The 23,823-nt window shown below is 40.3% G+C and overlaps 1 protein-coding gene across 3 annotated transcripts in view; it reads right to left on the reverse strand.

Moving 5' to 3' along the window:
• NOX3 (NADPH oxidase 3) overlaps nt 1-18,371 on the reverse strand; it is a 57,553-nt gene extending 39,182 nt beyond the window's left edge. For 2 of the 3 annotated variants that reach the window (XM_063331048.1, XM_063331047.1), the window contains exons 1-7: nt 18,248-18,371; nt 17,483-17,578; nt 17,167-17,277; nt 15,240-15,324; nt 6,358-6,503; nt 3,067-3,248; nt 207-336 (exon numbers count right to left, since the gene is read on the reverse strand). In XM_063331048.1, coding sequence (XP_063187118.1) covers nt 207-336; nt 3,067-3,248; nt 6,358-6,503; nt 15,240-15,324; nt 17,167-17,277; nt 17,483-17,578; nt 18,248-18,292 — 795 coding nt within the window. In that variant the 5' untranslated portion in view covers nt 18,293-18,371. The remainder of the gene's footprint in view (nt 1-206; nt 337-3,066; nt 3,249-6,357; nt 6,504-15,239; nt 15,325-17,166; nt 17,278-17,482; nt 17,579-18,247) is intronic. The other variant, XM_063331049.1, reaches the window with a different exon arrangement.
• Nucleotides 18,372-23,823: the final 5,452 nt, after the last annotated feature.

Genomic DNA, 23,823 nt, shown 5'->3' on the forward strand with positions numbered 1-23,823 from the left:
TACCTGTCTATGCTGATTATAGAGGATGTCGGGATCACTATCTTAATGCACAGGGAGAGATTGTAGAACAGAAGTGTAACACTACTCTCTAAACATAACAGTAAGCACCAGTCACTAACATACACTCCAGCCCCCTGCTCCCTAAGATATTTGGCCTCCGAAGGAAGGACATTAAGTTAAAAACAGAAGACAATAATCACTCTTACCACAGGTTTGTTGCCGGAAAACTGTGGCAAAGGGCACTGAGTGGCGTTCTCCCATTCCAAGTAGTGATCTTTACAGTAAGTCACATTGTGAAGCAGCAGACTCTGAGGCGTCTGACCTCGGACAAGCTGACTTAAACCAAAAATGTTCATCAGTGGTATGATTCTTTGCAAGATTTCTGTGGATCTGTAGGTTTTGCACTACTAGTTGAATGCAGATTCAGAGATAACTGAAAGTTCAAGAACTGAAAGTTCAAGAACTGGCCATTTCAACCTTGTTCTGCTCTCCTGTTCAAATTACCTTTCCTTTAGCTTTGCCATGACTTTTTGACCTGATGCAAGAAGTGTGTTATAGTATTGGTATACATCAATGCAGCTGAAGTGTGGAGAGTCCTTGCATAGAAAATGTACATTTTGCTGTTTGTGGCAAAATTAGAATGATTTCCAAGTTCTTTGCAGCGGACACTTTGACCTCCTCTGTATATAAGCATCTGGTATTGTTTGGAAAAATAATAAAATTTAATAGTGACAGACTTCTCTTTCCTTTGCTGCTTTCTAAATGCATTTTTTAAAGCTGCAAGTAAAGTTGGAGGACTTTAATTAGACGTATACTCTCTAAACATATTAAATTCTAGCTTCTTTACTTCTGAGAGTGTTAATGATGTGAATTTTCCCAAACATATCAATCCTGACTGTTCAGTTTAATGGGTTTCAGCTGGTGTTGATTATGGGTAGAGAAGGAAGATTTTTATGGGGAAACCCTGTTTGTTTCATATTGTTTCTCCAAATTTTCCATTCCATGCTTACTTTGGCTCTACAACATTATCTTGTCCTGCCCACTAGTCTAAGAAGAGACATAGGAGATAAGTGCTGATGCCTTTTACATGGCAGTGTCATCGTCTGCCACCAGTTCAGACAGAAAGACAAAAAAGGAGGTAGGCTTGAGTGAGTTCTGTTCAGTCATCTGGGAAGGAGGAAGGGATGGGAAGAGGATGAAACCTTGGGGTTTGACTCCTTTTCTTAAATGGGGTCGCGGTGGGGATGTGCTGGGGGCAGAGGGAGGTGCTCTGCTGCAGTGCACTCCCGGCCCGCAGCAAGCAGCGCCCTCACCGAGTGCTGTTGATAGGGCTGTTAAATAAGTGTCCCCTTTTCGTGGACGTCTCTTGCTGAGGACTGCCGATCAGCTGGCTAGGCGGAGGGAGCTTACAAAGCTGAAGGTTTAAAGGGTTCAATACAGTTGTCTGGAATTGGATTCAAAAAAATTTGCTAGAGAGAGAGGGGAGGGGACCATTTTAATCAGGCCAGGATACAGTTTACAGCATTTGCAGCTGTGCCTCTGAAACTTGGGACTAATTAATTGGGCCAATTTCAGGAACATTCAAAGCCAAACTGAATGTGGCAGCTCTCAAATTGCAAGGAAAGGAGTGGGAAAAGTAACACACCACAAAACATTGTACCGGCCTGTTCCCTGCCCCGTGGTGATGCCATGTACCTCCAGAGAACAGGCACACGCATGCACCGCTGTGGAAGTTCCTCTGTGTCCAAGAGTAGTGATCTCTACGTACTTTAGTGGTGGGCGATGCCATCTGAATGTTTTATGACACAGACATAAAAAGGGTATTATGATAACACCAAGTGACTCTTGTCTTCAAATCCGAAAAGCTTTACTACAGCCTGAGGCCGTGTGTACGCTAGATAGTCAGCAGGAAAACATCTACGGAGCACAGCAGTCTTTGCCGAGGGCCTGGCACTGAACACGTTTGAGGGCTACCCAGGGCTTAGGACTAGGTCTGTTTTGGTCCTGTGAATGGGTCACTTGTTAGCGCTTGGCACACAGAGCTGGGTTCCTGTCAGTGTGTTTTCATCCCAAAACACCGTGTTATGCAGTCCAGGGATTGTGCCATGGTATAAGCCAGACCTAGGAGGTGAGGAGGACCATGAGATTTACCTCAAAACTGCACTCCCTATCCAAATTAAAATGTGAATGTAGATGCGTCGCTGTAGATTCACATTACACTATTGCAAAGAAATGAGAAAGGGAAATGGGGGAAAACACACAAGGGAGAAGAAGCAGAAGATGTCAGTGGTCACTCTGCATCGACGGGGGATTTATCAACCTGTGAGCTTCTCAGGGAGGCTCCCCTGACTCTGCTGTCCCTCAATGTAAGAACCAGAGCCCTGTACCAAGAGGATGGACCTTCCTCTTGTGCTGAGGAACAGGGAGACAATCAGCAACCTGAGAGTCATCCCTCACCACAAAAGCCACCTGACTGGGCTAGTCATGAACTGGAGTTGTTTGTTACTGTAGTCATTTAAACCTGGTTTGTAATATAGTGCCTGCAGCTACTGCACAGTATTTCTCTATGGTGAGGAAATTTGGGGTTCTTTTCCCCACAGAGAAAGGAGGTCAGTGCTGCTTTACATTTATGTGTGCAGAGGAGCATGAGTACAGGCACATCCACCATAGGGTAGCTGACATGCTTGTCAAGGTTGGACAAGGTCTCTTGCAAAATGCCTTACAAGAGCTATGAGCATAAGGTCGATCCTTCATTAATTTGAACCCACAAAGGTTTGATTCCTAATCTGTAATGCCCTCAGTTCCCAGGGGTGAAAGTTCATTCAGACTGATGCATTGATAAGATACAGGTTGTAAGATGGTAGAAGAGTGGTTGAAAGAACTAAAACACACTTTTAATCCTCAGAAAAGTGGTGTGTTTTAATTTCAAAATGCTTTCAGTTTGCATTCTGTCTCCAAGCAAAGATCCCAGCAGTTTGTTAATAGAAAAGCACAGGATTATAGATTTCAATCGTGTTTCATTTTAACTGTGTACATATACCCCATGTAGCTTATGCAGACACTTACCCCATACCATGGGTTATTAAACCAATGAAGAAAACCACAAAGAGGTGATGTGTATACCAGAACAACTCATAGCATGACCTTCTGATCAGCTCAGTGGATGAAGTCATGATCAGAATTAAAGCCACAGTTATCACAACTCCAGTTATTCCAGCTACGGTGGTTAGTACCTCTCCTGTTGTGTTCTGGAATAAGAATACAGTATCCAATATCAGTATTAGTAGTTATTGCTGCTGTAATTGTTATTTTTATTACACTTCTGTTGCTATTGTTATTGTTGCTGCTATTACATATGACACCAAAATCTAAGATATATTTCCAGCATAGGAAAAAAACCAGAACAAGACACAGAGGCAGGGCACAAGGCAGGGCACGCCTCCATTTTACTACAGAAGAGCATGGAAAAACGACCCTCTGCTCTATTTCCACTCAGGCTTGTCCCAGACAGATGTATAAATGTTTGCTGCCACTTACTTGTTTCAGGAATAGAAAGGAGGAAATTAGACAGTTTCATTAGTACTTGTATCTATTTTGCTCATGTAAAAATGTCTCAGAAAAAAAAGGAGAATGGTTAGAGAAATTAGAAGATTAAACCTAGAGATGGAATAAGCAAAACAGCACTAGAAACCAGCTTATTCATGTGAGGGCGATAAAGTGAGGTGCTAAGACACCTGCAATCATAAAGGTGTAGGGCTTTTTTATGCTTATTTTGCTTCAAAGTTTGTGGGTTTTTAGCAGCCCTGAAATCGTGTATAAAAATGGCATGCTTTCATTTACCTAAACAGCATATCTCATTTACCTGTTCCTTACATTTACCTGGAGATAGGTTGGATAATACTTGGGTTTATTTTTTAAAAGACATATTTATGTTTACATTTTTATGCTTGTCCATGATGAAACATTAATATGCCAGGCTAGAACGTGTTCCTTCTTGTTCATGACTCACAGACATCAGCACAGGTCCGTTACATCTGTCTAAACCCACCAAAATAAACTGAAGTGAGAATGAAGATGTATTTTGAACACAACAGTCAGAGGCTGATCTCAGTTATAAAGTGCAATTTGTGAAGAACAGCAGTAAAAATTTCACATGCAAGATGAGGCTCTATCTAAATATGCCAGCAGAGTGTAAATGAAGTCCCCATTTGGCCTGCAAAGCATATATATCTGTTTTGCTGGTGCTGATGCGCAGGAATGGAGTAACTCAGCATGCCTTCTGGATCCTGAGTTGGTTCTACAGCTTAATACACTAGGAGGAAAAAAGCCCTATATTGTACTTGTAAAGTGCACTCATTTGATATGGAAATCCTAGAGGTGATAAAATTCCACAATGCCATTTTTACAGTCACTTTTTACAGTAAAATCATTCTTTCAAATGTTCACACTTGACAGCACACAGTACTTTTTCAAATTGGTGCCTGTGAAGAGTGTGTTCAGATCCTATTACATATTAACAGGATTGATCTAGGTGATATTTTCAACATTTCCACTACAGTGGCTAGTTTGAATGTTGAGATGAAACAAGGAAAAATGTCAAAGACACTTAGTACATTGCTACTACAGGGGTAGGATGAAACTGAAAAGAAAGCCTGAATTGTTTCTCTCAGAACTTTCTTCTCTGAAGTTAGAAGCAATCTTTTATTTGCTTTCCTTCATAATTTATTAATTCTGAGTGTAGCTACTGAGACACAAGTGGGCGATAAAAGAAATATAAATATTAGTTGTTAGAGTAAAATCTAGGCTGTAAATTGGAAGGTAATTGTGGGGCACATTACTGTGAGAAATATGGCAAAGGATCTCAAAAAATGCTAGCCTTCCTTCTCAAGGGTATATAGGATCTTAATGTTAATTAGAGGCCTACTTCCCAAGTATATCACCATGGCTGAGTGAGGAGAGAAAAAAATGCGTGCTGAAAGATGGTAGGATCTCATTGAGAGCTGTGAGCTTGGTTTTGTTCCTGGGGAACATCTCACGTGCATGCGGTGAGAGCGGGCACTGGGTGTGCTGAAAGACACTGCAGCTGAGCCCTTGGCTTGCTGTCCTCTTCTGATGGACCCGACTGCTTCATCAACACTAACATCAAGACTTTTGTATTCATACCACTGAGACCATTAATGTGCTTGATTTTCTTCAAACTTGAGAACTGTTTGCTTGTTTGTTTTGAAAGATGCAAATATCATACTATCTAAACTGGAAAGGAACTGAGAAAAAGCAGGACAAAATGCCTTGTAACTGGAAAGCACTATTGAATCCTACTGCTTGTTGTCCAGGCATCGCCTCACTTGGTTTCTTGTTTCAGTGGAGCACTCCACTGATAAGAAGAGCCCTACTCCATGGTGTTCCAGCAGTCTTTATTGCATGCTGGCTGTGTGGGAATTTTCTAAAGAGCAGGAACAGTGTGTGTGGGAGTCGCACCAGGGCCATTTCAACCCTGGAGTATATAACAATATACAAAAGCAAACATACAACAAAAACGTGATATATAGCGTAATGGAATAAGGAAGAAGCTGATTAACTTTTGCACGTTTTACGTGCACACCTTGCAGAAAGGGTCATTTTTCCTTTATGGTATGAGTATTGTAAGGAAGAGCTTACAACACTGTTGCGAGATAGCCAAGGAAGTGGAAAGGAGGCACCTTTTTCCCCCAAAGCAAGCAAAACCATTTATTTGCAGGGCTGAGATACCCATAGTCCTGCTTGGCTCTGGAGAGCGCACAGCAGTGCCCCTTCCCCGTGCGCTGCTTCCTGTATGCAGGAAGCCCGCGGGTAGTTTTGCACGTGCTCCCCCCTGGGCAGCCACACTCGACATGTAACAGGGCAAAATCAGCCCTCAGATTGGGAAGGTACTGCACGACCACGGGGAGAGACAAATAGCAACTGTGAAAGAAATATTGTTAAGTGTTATTGCTGTTGGGTTTTTGTTTTGGTTTTGTTTTGTTTTGTTTTTTGTTTTTCTGGAAAGAAGTTGTATTTGTTCCATGTATTGGTAGTTTAGTTTAGCTTAATTTTAAGCTCTTTGCAGGTTCATTTCATTGTCTACTATTCACAACACTCCTTATCCTCCTCCCCCCTCAGCTGTCTCCTGACAAACTAATTAAAATACTGTAGACATTTCTTTGAGCTTAGTAACCTGAAAATTGCAGCTCTGAGTAAGTGTTTTCATCTGAAATTGAGGTTAACCTTTGGCAGCACCTTCTCGCTCTGGTTAAAAGGCTTTGAAATACAGTTTTACCGACAATAGAATCCACAGAGGAAAACTTTTTAGATGAGGAAAACCAAAAAGTGACAGCTTACCGTTTCATAGGTCCTGATTGGGTTCAAGTAGCTTTCATTTGGGCTCTTGCCAAGGCCAGAAAGTTTATTCCGTAACGGCCCAGCTTCCTTCAACTGGCTGGTATGATACCGCTCGATGTTGATAAAGTGGGCAACTATATGGATGGCTGCATGAGAGAAAGAGTGGTGTGAAATTACAGACACATTTGCACGTGTCCACAGTGCCAGAAGGAACTTCATTAAGCACACTACAAACAATTTGAGAAGCTTGGGCGTAAGTTGAGAGCTTTGCATGGATTAAGTTGACAATAAAAGGAAAATTTTATCAAGTACACGTCTAATATGAAGCAACTGCTTCACATTATAGAGGAGAGGGACAGCTCCAGGGTCAGCTCCCATGTTTACAGCCAAGTGCCCTGCAGTCTTCAGTGTCATCAAAGGAGGACCTCTTGAGAGATGATCTAAAAGGGGTTGCCTGTGATTTTAAATGGTTCAAAATGAGGTAAACTGATTAGAATTTTTTATTAATATACTAGGATGTGCCGTGGTCTAATACTGCTAGGCAAGACAGTAACTTGTCCATTTTAGGCATAAATCGGTTCGCAACTTGCACTAGGGATATTTAAGAGATGCATCCAAAATCTGTCCCCAATAAGATGCATCCTGTCTGTCCCCCCGTTTAGTAGCTATAGCATTACTTTACGCAGGTGGATCCCGTGTAAGCCACAGGAAATATGATTTTAAGGGAGAAATCTGAATCACAGCGTTAGATACGATTTATCCTGGGCATGATATATCACCTCTACTTCTGGCCTGCTCCCAAAAGGTATATGAAATGGTCAGTTTAGAAAAATGCCTTAGAGTGAAGTAAGAACTCCCTTGTAATCCTTTTCCTGAGTGGAAAGGTGACAATTTCAAAAGAGGGAAAAAGGAAGGACTTGTTTTACTATTGGCTAACATAGATAAAGCTGTAATCATGCTAGGTGCAGAGTTTCAATATTCAATATGAGAGATTCTCAAATCCATTACAGGAAAGTTGTAATTAATGCAAAATATTAAATGCCAAAGGATGAAAAAATGACAATGAAAAACAATTATATGCTTACAAGTAGAGCTATTAGGATATGCTATTTCTAGTTTTTGCAATTAGCTTCCCGTTATCATCTCTCCTTCAGTGTTTATCTGTTCCTGTCCCTGACCATTTAAAAACCCTTTCTAAAAGGCAGTATTTGTAGTAAACTAAATATGATCTGCTTCCCTGAAAAATATTCTCTCAAAAGAAGATTCTTTTTTCCTTTTGCTTTTTTCTTCCCTTTTTTCCTTTTGTTTCTTTTAATTTTTATTTTTTTTCTCCTCTTCTCTTCTCTTCTCTTCTCTTCTCTTCTCTTCTCTTCTCTTCTCTTCTCTTCTCTTCTCTTCTCTTCTCTTCTCTTCTCTTCTCTTCTCTTCTCTTCTCTTCTCTTCTCTTCCTTTCCTCTTTCTTCTTCCTTTTTTCTTCTTTCCTCTCTCTTCTTTTTTATTTCTTTTTTTTAATTGCAACTATTTGCACAAAAGTAATGTTTTACTGTGCTAGGCCCTTTGTAATCATAGATGAAAACACAAGATTAAATGCATAAGGACTTTGGAATTGCTAAGTCTTTTAGGTGCCTATCCACTTAGTGAGCTCCCTCTCTCTGCATGCTGGAGTCCAGCTCCTCTGCAGCACCTGGGGAGAGCTGTGGGCATGGGAATACGAGTTAAGGTAGGATGCTGAACATGGAAATAGCCACTGCAAAAAGGTAGAAGATTGTACTCTTCCCATCATCAGCTGGAGAGAGGTTATTTTCACTCTGTTCTTCTGAGGTGATCCTTCTAGAGCAGTAGATGTGCTGTGGTTGGTTGACTGTCGGGTTGCACTTCGTTCAAAATATAATGTTAGCTTAGGGACTTCCCAGCACCAATCCCTAACACCTACTTCACCTCATTGCCCCATGCTTAGATACTCACTGGGAGATGAAAGACCTATTTTAAAATCCTTGTTACATTAAATTTAAAGTAGGGCTTTAAATCGAATCACATGTCCTAGTCACCGGGCTGAATGGTTTTTCTCTTGTGAGCAGTCTCCTGATGAAACCCTTAATAAAAATAATCAAATATTTATTGACACAGGCATCCCAAGTGAATATCCTGAGCACCCAAAATGCAAAATCAAGCTCCCATTTTTTCTGAATCTTTGGCCCAATGATTAATAAATTATTTATACAAGCTGGAATAGCTTCCGCAGAATGGAGACTGAATCCAAATGGGTATGAACTGCCCAGAGATAAAATGAGCCTGGAAATTAGAAGACAGATTCAAGCCATCAAAGGAATGAGACTCTCAAATAACCTTTCAATAAATGGGATAATGGGATCAAGCAATCTAAGCAGCTTTCAGCTGAAGGTTGGTCATTTTATGAAATAGCATACATGACGTGACTGTGAGCATTAGAGGGTATTGGACTCAGTGACCTGGCATGTCCTGCGGACGTTGTTATGGATTAGGTGCTGCATGTGAAACAACGTGGCCAACATCAGGCAGGAGAGGCTCCCTGGAGCCTGCGCATGAGAGGGTGCTCCCAGCACCTCGGCAGCGCTGGGACACTGGAAGGAAAGTTGCACAAGACCACAAGCAGCGATTGGAGTGAGATGTGTGGATTCAGACTGTCAAAACCCCAAAGGCTGAGAGGCTCTGAGCTGCAGGGTTTAGGTGGCAGCTGTGTGGGGGCTGTGGCAATCTGTTCCCCAGCGTACAACTGATGTATAAGCAGTATATAAACACCGTTTATGTATTTAAGTGTAACAGCACTTTTAAGTGCTGAGTGGGAAGGAGGGGGAGCTGTTTCTACAAGGGGCTCCTTTCAGAACAGATGTTTTGGCCTGGTAAGGATGTTATCGGATCCAGCTGGAAGGGAACCAAGTCATTGCTTGATGAGGACCTGATTTCTCTGACATCTGAAAGAGCTCACTTGGAGCACGGGAGCGTGGGGTAATGGACGCTGTCTGCGGTAGGTTGTGGAGTTACGTGTAGTCTGGTACCGGACTGAGGGAAAGAGGAGAGAAAACTTTCAAAGGATGGATGGAAAGCCCTGACAATGAATCTGAGTGGACTTCTACTGACCATTTATATCTTGGCATCTGCTAGTGATTACTGGTGCAATCAGTAATGGTTCTTGGGCCTCTTGCCCCTACCTGCAGCATGCTCTTTGTAACTCCAATATGATGTAATAGTCACCATAGCCTTGGGACCAGGTGAGTTTCATACAGTTGTGATCCATAGTGTTGTTTTACCAAGGGCTCCCTGCAGCATATAAACTGCAAATTTGGGACTATCCTTGCTCACTTAAAATAGCAACATTAGAGGGGGCTGTTCGAATCTGTGTTCAGAGCATAACACACTTTCTCTCTTTCACCTTCAAAACACATAGATTTTTCTGCAGATTGCAAAAACTTCATCTGACATGGTGACGTTTCTGTTGTTTAGAAGGCTATGAAATCTTGCACTTTTCTCAAAGTGCAGGATTGTACATGATTTGTACAAATTCCAGTCGTGCCAGCAGTGACAGAAAACCTAGTGCTATCTGGTATATGCTGAGTGTTGAGAATGAAATGAGGTGGTAGTTTCTTCCAGGCAGAGGTCCACATTTCATAACAGAGTATTTGCAATCTTGAACAGAAAAAAACTGTGGGTTGAGTAGACATAGCTTCCCAAGAAGGTGTCAGTCCTAAGGTTTAATGAAGGGTAATCATGTTGCAACTTTTCCCTGGAAGAAGAGATCCACTTTCTGCAGCTTAACTTAATAAGAATTTTCCTGTAGGCTACCAGAGAACACTGGTTTGTCCATCTGCGTATTGTTCTGCTTTACTGTGTTACTGTCAATGGAAACATCATCATACCCTCTTTGGGATTCTTTGGGATTTACCACATCTTCCCTTTTGGGTGACACTCCTTCCAGCTTTCATCTAACAGGTAGAGGATACTACAAGTGTGGAAGACTTCCAGAATGAACTGGAGAGGTCTTTTCTGCAAGCTATTCTGTGGTAGCTGTTAACATACGGAGCATAATGATACACTGGAAAATATTAACATTCAAACTAATGATGTGCTGAATATGTTTGTTTACCTGAGCCTCCCATGATCTTAAATATTGCCTAGAGTGTTATTAGATTAATACTTCTCATGGTTTTTTGTGTGCTGCTAGGAAAAAATGATGCAATCTAAAAGTGAATTATAGCTGGATGGTAAGAGTAATGCAAAGATCTAATTCCATTTTCAGTGTGGTTCATTTAATGTACAATGGTTGTAACAGACTAAAAAGTCTGGCACTGGATACATTGCCATTAGCGAAAATCTTTTACATCCCTAAAGTGCATTTTCTGAAGGTCCTTTGCATCTGCAGTGTATAGAATTTACTAAGCAATTCCAAAATTAATATGCAGATTTCTGAGATCTGAGCTTATAACTGTTGTGGGTTTTTTCCCTGCACCACGTAGATAAGTTAACCGTGAGGGCAAAGTTTAAGGTACTACCTCTCAGGATTTTCAGTTCAATTTTTTCCTCATTCTGCATGACCAAATATAAAGTATGGAATAAATCATGCAATCTTTTAAACAAAGTTCTTTTTTATAACTGTTCATGCAGACTGAAGGATTTTGACTGTTGTTTTAAACAACATCTGGAACCTCTGAAGCACTTAACATACATTAGTTTGTATTTGACCCGGAGATGTTCTATCTAGTCGACCTCTGAGATCAAATAAAAGGTTTTATTGGAAGAAGAGAGGGAGGAAAAGGGTTGCTATTAGAGCATGATGTTTACTGTACATATTCTTAAATACAAAGAGATGTAATTAAATTATCTTGAAAGTCTGGTCGATTTAGCTAGTCTTATTCAGCCAATTGTGCCTTCAGTGAAGCATGCACAACTCTCATTGAACTAAACACAAATTGCATGTGTTTATCTGAGGACAAGATTTCACTCTCTCTCTTTCTGGATGCCTGTACAGGATAATAATCAAATTGGAGCTTGCTGCTAGCGGTTAAATGTTTTGGTTAACCAACCCATCATGTTAAAATCCAAGGGTCGATTCCTGGCCTTTCTGCCCACAGTGAAGAGCACGGCTTTGCGAGCAGCTGACCCAGGCATGGGGAATTCTGTCCGCGACCAAGCCTGAGTTGTTTTGCCACCCACTGCCTTGCGCCTTTTCTGGTTACGCAGAAACTTAATTCAGCTTCATGCTGTCTTTGTGGACTAAAAATGTGCAGGTTATGTAAAAATTACAACAACAGTGACCACACACATACTTGCATTGGATCTGGTTTTTTTTAGACTGGTTATAAACATCAAAGAAGAACATGACTTGGACAATTTTCTATCCTAGCTGGAAGCTTATAATCTTTAATTTAATGTAGTTCCCTACCTAGGACTTGCACTAAGTCTGGATTTAAACAATCTCACTGAAAAAAAAATGCAGTTTAATGGAAATTTGATTTTTTGCAATTTCTGGAAGTACAACACTGAGATATCAGCTAAACCTCTTTTGAAGACAAGCATCTGCTTCCCTGAAAACTTCATCGCTTACACAAAAATGTTACTCAGACCACCAAAGCCCTTCACATAGCCACCACTACCAAAATGTGCTTGAAAATAGAAAGGTGTTCTGGTATTTGTAGCTACAGATTTCTCAGTGCTTGGCAGAAGCCAAACACACCTGGCATCACGATCCTTCTGTCTGCATTTTGCATGTTTTTAAAGAAAATTGCGCCACTGTAATTTTTAAGGAGAAGGAACCACCATTTCAAATAGCGTAACTACAAAGAACCTCACTGTCCTTCCCCTACTTGCCCTTAGTTGCTTAAGCTTTATTCATATCATCATTCAAAAGACTTTTGGAACAATATATCTATATAACTTTTCTGCAAACATAAAAACATCACAAGAAGCAGTTTGCTCTTCAAAATGTGCACCATATGCCAAAGTAAAAAAACCCCAAAACCTATCCCCCCCCAACACTCCCCACTTTAGAATATACTCTCTTATGAGGGTAAAAACATACCCTCATATTAGGGTAAGAGGGAGGAGTTGTACAAAACATTATTTACTGTCTCTTGTAGATATCTTTAGGTTTCAGACAACCGCCTCTCAACTGAAAAGTCTCTTTTGCATTAGAAAGCATAGAATGATTTGCACTGATCAAACAGAGTGCATGAAACTATGATTTTATTCTAGCAGAGTTACAGGTCTATAAGGAAGATTTATTAGTGGGTGAATAACTCCCAGACAGCTCTTATCACAGACAGGCATGCAGAATGCAGGAAGCCAAACTAAGCAGAATTCCCTTTACTGAATTTTCAATGATGCCCTTGATTATAGATAGCATTGTTTACTCTCTCTCTTTCCTCCAACTTCCCTCTTCCACTAGTCTCTAATTATATCCCTTTATGACCTGACCAATTAAAGCCTGCTCTTGAATTTGTATTAGAGCTGATGAAAAATTAAAGGTACAGATGTACTTTTTCCAAGGCCATGCGCACCTCAGCTGAGCTGGCGGCCTGTTAGAAGCCAGACAATACTAATGCTGCACTGACTATTTTTAGCACGCTATTAAATAAATATGCTGGAATAACACCACCTGGCAAGCTGAGATGAATACATGTTACTTTTAAAATAAGGGAGTCAACAATTCTATATTGCGAGGCTAAGCTTACTGATCTGATCTGCAAATTGGTTTAAATTCTTGCTGCCACATTTAGGCTATTGATCATAAAGGGGAGAACATTCATTTAACTAGGAATTACTAAATTGCAGTAGACTAATAGGAGTGGACTATGTTTTTGTGTAACAAAAGGCAATATAGTACTTGGATAAATAATGTATCAATTGAGAGGGAAATGGCATCTATTTACGCATCATTTTAACACTATTAGGTTCCATAAAAAGAGTCTCAATATACTTGTGGGTACCTCTCTACTCTGAAGCATCGCTTTTCTGTCACAAGATATGTGTAGATTGTGGGTTTTTTATGTGTTGGAAATTTAATTCAGGCAACTGAGTTTCTGGCCATTCTTTACACAAATCTGACTATACAGTGATGTAGTGTTTTCCCAAATATGATAGCTGTTTCTAATTGTCTGTTAGGGAAGCATGAGTTCATAAGTTTTCATGTTTTGTTCATTAGACTTCCCTGTATTTTATTTTCTTCCTCAAATATCTCATCGACCGTTTGTCCATTTCATAGCCTGGAAAAAAAAACAACCCAAATAACAACCTAACAATGAACCCTTATTTTCTCCCTAGAGAGTGACAGAATTAAATAATGGTGCTTTCTGTCATTTCCTATCAGCTCCTGTGCCTTTTTCCTTGGAATTACTGAAGCCATAAAGTAATCACTTTTCTGATAAGAATTGCACGTCCCAAACTGTCCTCCTTAATGCACTAGCAAACATTTTTATATGAATGTGAAAACCAAACACGTAAAAGGTTTGACTGTGCAGTTTTGCTTTCTTTTTGGGGCATGACAAATTATACACCAAGTGGAAGTTGGTTAATTTACATTCTTGGGTTGATTTGTTAATTAGAGAAGCAATGTTGCGTTATGTAGGAATCTGCTTTATACTGAAACTGAACTCTGATAAATGAATGGATGTGACAGATAAGTAAATCATCATAATACACTGTAAGATGCATGTTCTCATCCCCCAGCCTTCCCCTCTGAGTTCTCTAGCACTACATACAAGGGACAAATTTTAGCTATTGATTCCTGATGGCAATCCTGACTTCATATTCTTGTCTCACTGCGTGGGGACACTAACAGCCTATACACGCAAAAGCGTGTAGACTGAAAAAAATATTGGGACCAGGATCCAGCCTGACAGCCTGGGGACAGAACTGTTACCCTGCAAGGTCTTATGCTTGCAAATAACCCTGATTAACTCCTGTGGTCTCCTTCACATTTTCTAAGAGAGCTCTCTGCCCCAGATACCTCTCCATCTCTATCTGCTTATGTCCTTCCTCATCAGTGCTCCTCCTTGTGCTTATGTCCCCCTTCCTTCTTTGCACATCCCTCTTCCTCACATTATCTCCTCTGTCCTCTGATTTCCTACAAGCTTTAGTCTTCTCCGGGTCCTTTACCAAGTTGGGGACAGGAAGGTGCCATGTCTTTTTCCCAGCCAAGCGAATGAACGCCTATAGCTCAGTGAGTTACTAGGACCAGCAGAACAGATAACATTTCATCTCAGGATGCAGTTATTCCCTCGAGGATGCCATTAGTTCCCTGTACCCATCACCTATTTAAAAAAAAAATATTTAGGAATTTAATGTTTTTGAGACAGCTTCTTATCTCAAATTCAGATTAAATTTATTACCTGGTGGAAAAATTATTGAAGAAGATGTAGTGGTGGACAGACGAGCAGTGTGACTCGTAAGCACCATTTCCTTAGGAAATCAGATTGTAATGCTATGTCATTTCCCCAAACATCTACTCTCAGGGATTTAATGAAAGTTATTTACACTAAATGTTAAGAGCACACAAGTTGGTCACATTAACTAAATGGCAGCTATTTATTTTATATTTTATATTTTATATTTTATATATTTTATATTTTAGTATGGTTACTGTTCAGGTTGAAAGTTTATTTTAACATTCAAACTTAACTAACAAATTAAACTATTTATTTTAACAGTCAAACTTTTCTCAAGGAAAAAAGGTTACAAGTGGTTAATCAGATGGGACTCCTACACCTATTTAAAGCCGCAGTCACCAAATGATTGCACTAAAATAGCACGTCTCAGAGCTGATGGGGATTACAGCATTAGACAGAATGACTGTGAAATTCAAAACAGTTCAAAGGCAAAGAAGAAAAAATGAAAATAAAAATAAAGCTTACTTGCATTTACAGCTATTCCACAGGCAACCATCTTGTGAAATGCGATGCTTTTGTCAAGCTGTCTCCTCAGTGCTCCTCCACAGCACTTGGTGAAAAAGCAGACCTTGTTTTACATCATTCCTATTACTATTTACAGCTCACATTTTGGAGAGGAGAAGAGAGGCATTCAATACATTTAAAAATGGAATGTTGAAGGAATTCAGTGCAAGTTGTGGGTTAGCCTTAATGTTGGGGTTCAGGTAACTGTTTTTGGCGTAGTGACCCTCCAGGGTTTCTTATGCTATTCAGCCTATGTGGGGGCTCAAAACCAGGTTTGGTAAAACTCTGCTACATTTAGCTGTGATTTGTGAGTGTTTTTTCTGGGCTGGTGATTAACTGATTTGCTGGTATAAGGACACCAGGCTGGGCCACCGCCGCTTCGCAAGCTTAGGTTCAGCTGCATGAACACAGCTGAACCTCTGGCAAGGCCAGCTTGCAATGAAAACATTTTCGCAGCTTCCATGAAATGCGCACCCCAGGAGGGGGAGGCTGTCTAGACCTCAGGTGGCTGCACGCTTATGTGTTACTGAGCCGTCTCCCCATTATTGGAAGCGCTGGACGGTGGTGCGCTGACGGCCAGCTGGGCGCCTCTGCCTGCTGGGAGCCAGCCTGGGGCCATCAGCCAAAGCTAACACACTCTGCTGGAGCCTGGACAGCCCTCGCGGACCTAATTCAGTCTCCGAACGGTGTTTTGGGTGTCTGGATTGCTCGCTTGACCTGGCAGAGTGCCATGCCAAAGATCCTGGCATTTCTCCACGTTGTTTCCCAGCTAATAAATCTTCCAAAACTCTGGAACACCGTGGGGTACAATGCCAAGACACAGCACCTCCTCAGAGAGTCACTGGATCCAGCCCTGTGCTGATCGTGCTGGAGCCGGTCAAGTTGCTTTGTACCACGCTCCTCAAGAGCAGAATATTGTCCAGAAGAGCAAAATATTGATTATCTGTAAGAAGAGTCCCAGTTCTCTGAGTTCTTACTCAGCATCTAAGTGGGCATGCAAATATTTTATGTTAATTCACAAACTGATTCAGAAATCCAACACAACTTCTTTTTTTTTTCTTTTTTTTCTTAAATGCTCAGGTCCTGGACTCAAAAATTATAAACCAGTGTTGATTCCCAGCCTAAAGACTGCTGGAAATTCAACTCAAACTTTGAAGGAAAAAAACAGGCAGAACTGAAATAAGAACCAGCTTACAATAAAATGAATTAGTATTACGACTTCTAAATTCCTGTTGTTCTTGGAGTCATGAAGTGATCAGTGATTTTTTACCCAAACATGTGGTATTGGAATTGCTCTGACTGTAATAATTCACTGCGAGTTGAAGCTATAGCTAGTAGAGCTAAAGCTTTAAATACTTCCTATGCATGATGCTGAGGCTAATGTAAATGCCTCTGAGCAGATGACCACTCCATTCCAAAAACACATGTTTACAAGAAAGGAAGACCTGAATGGTGGCCACTCACACAGACGGTTTTAAACGTGTTCCTTATTGTCTTTGTGACACTTTTATCTATCTGTACATTTTCTCTCTCCAATTTTCACTTTGCAGCTACACAGAATACACATGATGGATATGTATTTTCTCCATTTGGCCAAGTTGCATTATTACGTCCGCTTTTTGTAGCTCCTCACTTTTCACTTCATGACACCATGCTATGCAGCGGCTGCCAAAATCAGTGTTGCATTCAGAGCACTGCGTTAAACAAGCCATTTGTTTCCCTTCAGTCATGAATAACGACAATTTAAATGTTAATAACTAAGCAATAGTGTACAGACTTCTCTATCAAAAATTAAAATTCCTTGGAAAATGTTTGATATGGATAATACTGCTAAACTACGGAAATAAAAAAGGGAGGATAATATGGCTATTGGAGAAATGGTACTTACAATGCTTGCTCCTCTTAAGAATGAAATAAGGTTTCTACTGACTGGTAACAGGATTAGCATGCAGTTAAAATTAAGGCACGTTGCAGAAGCTCTTGCCCAAGCCAGGGTTGACTGTGCATATAATAGTATAAAGAAATTAAATTACAAGCTTGGTATAGGAAAAGCAAAAGAAAGAAAAGACTATATTAACATAAAACTCTCATATGGGAAAATTACTGTTGAAGCATCAAGAATATTATTACGGAGGATGTAAATAAAATCAGACTATGCATACATTCTTCTTGTGGAGCTCTTTAACAATCAAACTCGTACTTACTCCCAGCATAATGCGTGTATAAATGTAAGCATCTTGGTCTTCGTACCAGTGGAAGGTATCAATAAACAAATAGAAATTCAGTCCCAGCCACACCAGCTACAAAGCAGACAGGTTACAGTTTAGTGATACTTACAGTATTTTTTAATGCGTCTAAAAGTGGTTATGGTTATAGTTTTAAAAGTGTCTGAGAGATACTTCAAAATCAGTGTGCAATGCAATTCTTGATTACAGATGATAGAAATCACAAATGACTGCTGGAATGAGGCTATCTTTTAGCAAATGCAGGATTACAGTCCTATCCCCATATCCCCAGCAGAGGTTATAGATGACATTTACTGTGTGATGGTAAACTTGATCTTAAACACAGGGCTCAGCCTGGTCTCTAAAAAGGCAATAAAAGCTAAAATTAAAGAATTCCAGTAATGGAGGGAGTTAGGAGCTGAGGAAATTCCTTTCTCTGCCCCCCGTACTCAATTCAACAAAGCCTCTGAAAATAGTTCAGAATATAATTTCAATTACAATTGCAAACCCCCGTTCCCTTTATCTGAGGACTAAAGTACACGGACTTAAAAATAATTAAAAATAAAACAGTAAGACTTTAGATTGTTTTTAAGACTAGTTATAAAAAGGCTGCTGAATATTTTATAGCAAGTTTTACATTAAGCTTGAGAGTATTACTGTAAGCAAACCATAAAATGTCTTTTAAACAAGCTTAAAATATTTATATATATCCAATTAGATTTTTTTAATGCTAAAAATACTCACTAATAACAGCACTGAGAGTTTTTCATTCAAAATCCAGCATCCCATCCTGAGTGCCTCTCTCTATGCTAGCAGCAGCTGACTCTTGCCTTCCAGTGTAACCCGAGTTCTCCGTCCATTCCTCAGGCTTTTCTACTAACTCCTTTTGTCTTTAGATTTTAATAAGCACCTAGTGGGAGCAGGAGCTCTCTCTAGGAATTTTCTAATTAAGGACTCCCTGACAAGAACAGATCACCCAAATGACATGTCTCATGACCTGTGTAAATAAAACGCTGGTCACTGCCCAGTCCTTTCTCTCTCCAGAGTTATTTCTCAGCAAATGAGAGATGCTGTCATTAAATTGTCCTCTTGTACTAGCATGTATTTGGGTGGGTTTTTTTGTTTTGTCTTCGCAGTTTGAACGGAGTTCAACATTTCTTCATGATTTGTTTTTTAATTTAGTAGCAAAAGGGGGCTTCCCTTACGTGTGCATAAAACAGGAGCATTGCTAAAAGATCTTGGCAGTGGCAGTCACTCAGTCAGAAACAGGAAACTCTCAGAATAAAGGGTGCCCCTGTAACATTCATCTGGATTTATTGTGCATATAGATTATGGCAATGTTGATGTGCACGATAGTTTTTCATTCGTTTGGCTGCAGTCAGAAAATAAGCAGTTACTTTCTCTTTCTCCTATTCACATTGGTCGGTGTGGACCGATGTGGACCGGCGTAGAACACGCATCCTACTTCCTTCCCTCCCCACTAGGAGGGGAGAACTAACAATTAATGTCATAGAATCATAGAATGGTTCGCGTTGGAAGAGACCTTAAAGATCACCTAGTTCCAACCCCCCTGCCATGGGCAGAGACACCTCCCACTAGACCAGGCTGCTCAAAGCCCCATCCAGCCTGGCCTTGCACACTTCCAGGGATGGGGCATCCACAGCTTCCCTGGGCAACCTGTTCCAGTGTCTCACCACCCTCACAGTAAAGAATTTCTTCCTAATAGCCAAAGTCCTCCTGGGCTTCTCTGTCAAGCCTCACAAACAACAGCTGCCTTCACCCGTGACCTGTGAGGTGAGGAGAGGATGCCTATTTCAGAGGTCTGAGCACAGAGGCGTCAGGAAAAAACATGTCCCTTCCTTATGCATGTGACTTGAGCAGCCTGGAAGGTGCTGTGGCTCTCCATGGGCTCCAGACCCTGCTCCCACAATTTGTCTGCAAAGCAACATTACTTTGGCAGGACTTGTACTCAGGAAACGTAAGCCTCTTCCGAATACAATCCGCAAACACTGTCCAGTGCTAGAGTTTACCCTTTTTTCTTTTTTTTTTGCGGGGGGGGATTTGTTTTTATTTATAAAACCAGATGTTCCTGTTCCTCCAGGTTTGTCCTGAGGAACATTCGGCATACTTCCTTCTCCTTGGAGGTTTACTACTGCAAGGATCTAACAAGCCACCTGCAAAAATGAGTCAGCAGGATTCAGTACCTCTCAGCAAGATCAAAACCTTTTGACAGGTCAGTGTAACAGAGAATGCTGTCTGTTCAAGACTTTTTTTTAGTAGGTGGTTATTAAAGCAGCCAGCACCATGATTATATTCAACAAGAAGAACACACTTTCAGATTTGCCTTTACTAAGAGAGAATAATTCATTGTCTTTTCTGCACTTCTCCAGAGGGAAATCCCTTCCCCTTGGCCTCCCTTACTTTGCGGAACTGGCAACAGTATGGGCAAGGAAGAGATTGCTTTGAAACATGGTCAGGTCCACTGCAGGAAGGTCTTCCTGGCCAACCAGGTCTGAGCTCCTCTTTCGTCCTGTCCTGGTGAGCACTCTGCATTTACCCTTGTCTCCCCTTGCTGGAAGCTGTGCAAACTCTGCCTATAGTAATCTTGTTCCTTCTCCAGTAAAACCATTTTCTTAAGGTCTTCCTGACTCGACTCCAAAGGAGACCTTTCTGTGACAAAACAGCTTAGAATTTCTTAAAGTTGAAATGCTGTTAAGCTCAGCTACTTTTTAAACCAGTGCTAATGACCATTAATATGAGTTAGCAGAAATGGAAGTGTGGTTACGAATACTCTGAATACAAGCATTTACAAGGGATTTATTTTGAGCTTTATTTTTCTTGGATGATAAAATCAAGAATTATTTATTAAAAAACTTTATTACAAGCAGTAATTGGCCACTGTCCATTATGTGACTTGATCTAGGCTATTCCCACAACCACCCTCTTTATAGTAGCTTTGATATTGCAGGAGCTAACAAGATAGCGAGTATTGCTGTTTTGTTTTTTTTTTTCAGAGAGGTCAAAAGAAGAAGAAATAAGGGAGAAGGGAAAAAGAATGTGCAGAGGGTGAGGAGAAATACTGGTAAGGTCAGATGCCAATTTTAACTACTTAAAAAAAGGGGAGGGGGGAGAAAACTCACTATCTGGATTAGCTGCACTTCAAAGGAAAATGCTGCACTGCGATGTTCTGCTTTGAAGTTCAGCCGATCCAGACAGCAATTTTCTAAAATGAGTCAAAACTGGCATCTGAAATAGATTTTTTTTTTCAGAGTACAGCAGATTCATATGCTGGTTTAGGCTCCAAAATTTGTCTGGATCAGCAGCTGTACTTCAAAGCAGCACATCTCAGTATAGCATTTGACTTTGAAGTGCATGTGGTCCAGATGCCAGTCCTCTTAAAGGAGCCGATGAATCAACTGCACTTTATTTTTTGTCTTTTGAAACAACTATGTTTTTTCTCATGTATAACAGTAATGTGTGTGGTCTCCAGTATGGTATCTATCAATAAAAACACAAAGCTAACACAAAAGCTCTTTATTGCTTCATTTTCTACAAAGGAACTGGTCATCATTATTTTATTATACTGATTTGCGGTGATCTCAGCCAATTTCTAGCACAAACTATTCAGTCAAGACTCAGGAAAGGACATTTTATTGATTAAAGAGCTAACTGTATTCCTTTTTGTTATTGTTTTATCATTATCGTGAGCTTCAACTGTCCTAAAAAGGATATGGAAAAAGGATGAAAAGGGATTTGTTCTAGCAGTTTGGGAAAAAACAGTGATGGGTATGTGCTGAGTTCCCATGCAAGAGCCAGGCAACTCTGTCATTAGCTTAAAAGGTCAGTTTTTGCATGGGAAGAGGTTTATGAGGTGCTGAATTCTTCCGTGTAAGTATCTCAGCATTAATGTCAATGTTTATATCAATTACTGCTACAGATCTCAATCGCAGTTAGTTCTATTCTATTTGACAGCAACCTCCATCTGAGGTTGTTAGTAATTTTTTTAGAGTATTTGCAACAGTGCTTAACCTTTACAAGGCAAATTAATTATTAGCATGAGACTGTATATATATACATACATATATGTCGTTTCGCTGGGCTATCCTAATTTTACTATTAGGTATGCATGCCTTGTTTCTCAAAGGCAAAATCATTTCAGTTGACTCTGAACTCTGCCCTAGCCCTCTCACGGTTTTTCTGTGTGCTTGACTTTATGTCTGTTAGGAACCTGGAGGAACTCGGTAAGCTTCACTATGCTACATATAGAGATGGATGTAGGCAAACATGTGATTCAGAGGATCGGGGTGCTTTAATTGTGCAGACCATCTAGCAGCCATTTAATTGCTGACTATATCAGAGTGTACGCTTTGTATTAGACCGTACAAAATGGTGGCGCTGCTGTGTTCTCTAATTTTTACATTATTTCTACAAAATGTTTCCCAATAATGTTTAAGAAATGAGAGGCAGATATGTCTCTGTTGAATGGATGAAGAAGCTGAATAATATATTTGATAAACGATTCAACTTTTGTGGAGGGAGAGGCTGATGAAGATGCTAGAGTGCAAACCTTTTCCTTTTCTTCTCTTTTCTTCTTTTAAAGACAATTCTGAAGGAACAGAGGCCAAGGTGCAGCTTTAGTTTTCTTCAGTGCTCTGATTCTAGCTTTGTAAAAGAAACTTATTGAATTTCTATAAACAGTGTCTGAGTGACTAGTAGCAGAAAAACAGGGATATAATTTTTAGAGATTTTCTTCTAGTGCTTTTTTTATTTATTTAACTACCTCATTAATGTTAATGGATTTTTTTTTATTAACTGTACTAACATTATGTATGAGGGAACTGTTTTACAATTTGAGAACATTCAAAAAATCCCTAAAGCTCTAAAAGACTAATGTAATATCAGCCTTGTCAGTGCCAAAGATTCAAGAATCATCAGATTGTTCTAAAATTTATGAAATTTAAAAAAAAAAAAAAAGAGTGTGCAGTTTGGGGGAGAGTGCTGACTCAGTACTGAGACTTCAAGGGCATCTGGCCTCTCATTTGCAGCTTTTTTACAGTAACAATGTATTTGTTTTTTAATAAAATATTAAAAATCTTGGCCCCAGAAGTCGGCTTGAACAACAAAAAAAATCATTCGGTTATCAAAACACTCGTGACGCAGCTGGCAGTATTAGCAATGGTAGAGCAAGTATTGACTTGTTCTTCTCTGTTTATTGTCTGTTCCCTGTAGCAGGGCTCCAAGACCTTCTTAATTTCTGAAACTTGTTTTTTTGGACAACAAATGAAAGATATTCACATTTTTATACACATACTGTGTCCAAAAACTCGGCCATTGGTCACAAGGCACAAAGTGGAGAGAAAGACTTCTGTCTCTATCCAGAAAAGCAGAATAAAGTTTCAAAACCCCTTTATAAAGAAGAGAAGTCTTTTGGTTATAGGTCCAGCTCCTCTTGAACTCCACAAACGAGTGCAATAAAACAGACACAGTGCAAAAAACCGGTTCCTTTCCCTATGTTAGAAGACCTGATACTGCTGTCTGGCATATCTCAACTGATGAGCGGTGCCAGGATCCGGAATCGCAGCATACACAAGCGATACCTACAGGAGGCAAGAAAAAATGTCAAAAGGGCAGCAAAACACAAAGGGTCTGGGACCAAAATGAAAAGTCACATTGGAGCCTTAAAGGGAGATTATCACTGAGCAGTGTGGGAACAACTGTTTCTGCCTGAAGCAGAGCTTGGCACCCTGTTTGCAGCGGGCAACCCCAAATCTGACTCTTTCCACAAGCCAGCAGAAAGGTTTATCAAAGAGAAACCTAAGAGCTCTAGCTTGAGAGATAATCAGTTCCCAGCCAAACAATATTAATATTTGAATCCAAATCTTTTCTCTCTCAAGGGACTCCTTTATTACCATGCTCACACTGTAATCAAAATATATTCAGGAGCAATTTCAGACGTTCAAGAGCTATTTGTTTCAGCAAGTGCCAAAATCTCCCAGCTCTTGACTGTGCATCTCCAGAAATAGAGTATCCTACCTTCCTAATTACATGTGCAAAATGCTGGTTTTCCCACATGAGCTGTTTTCCAGCTTAATAAGACAAGACAGCCCCTCAAAGCAGCTGAAATCTTGTACAAATAGATGTGTCCACAGGTTACCCAGATGGATTTTCCTTTTAGCTGTTTTGTAGGTAGCAAGCCATGGAAAAGAGCTTAAAGATAAGCTGAGAAATGGGAAAAACAAGGAGCAGGAGGAAAAAGGGATGATGGTAGCATCCATGACGTTTCCTCTATGTTGCCAGACCTGAAAAATCCCATAATAGAT

The sequence above is a fragment of the Chroicocephalus ridibundus genome, chromosome 3 (genome assembly GCF_963924245.1).
Source record: "Chroicocephalus ridibundus chromosome 3, bChrRid1.1, whole genome shotgun sequence".
NCBI lineage: Eukaryota > Metazoa > Chordata > Aves > Charadriiformes > Laridae > Chroicocephalus > Chroicocephalus ridibundus.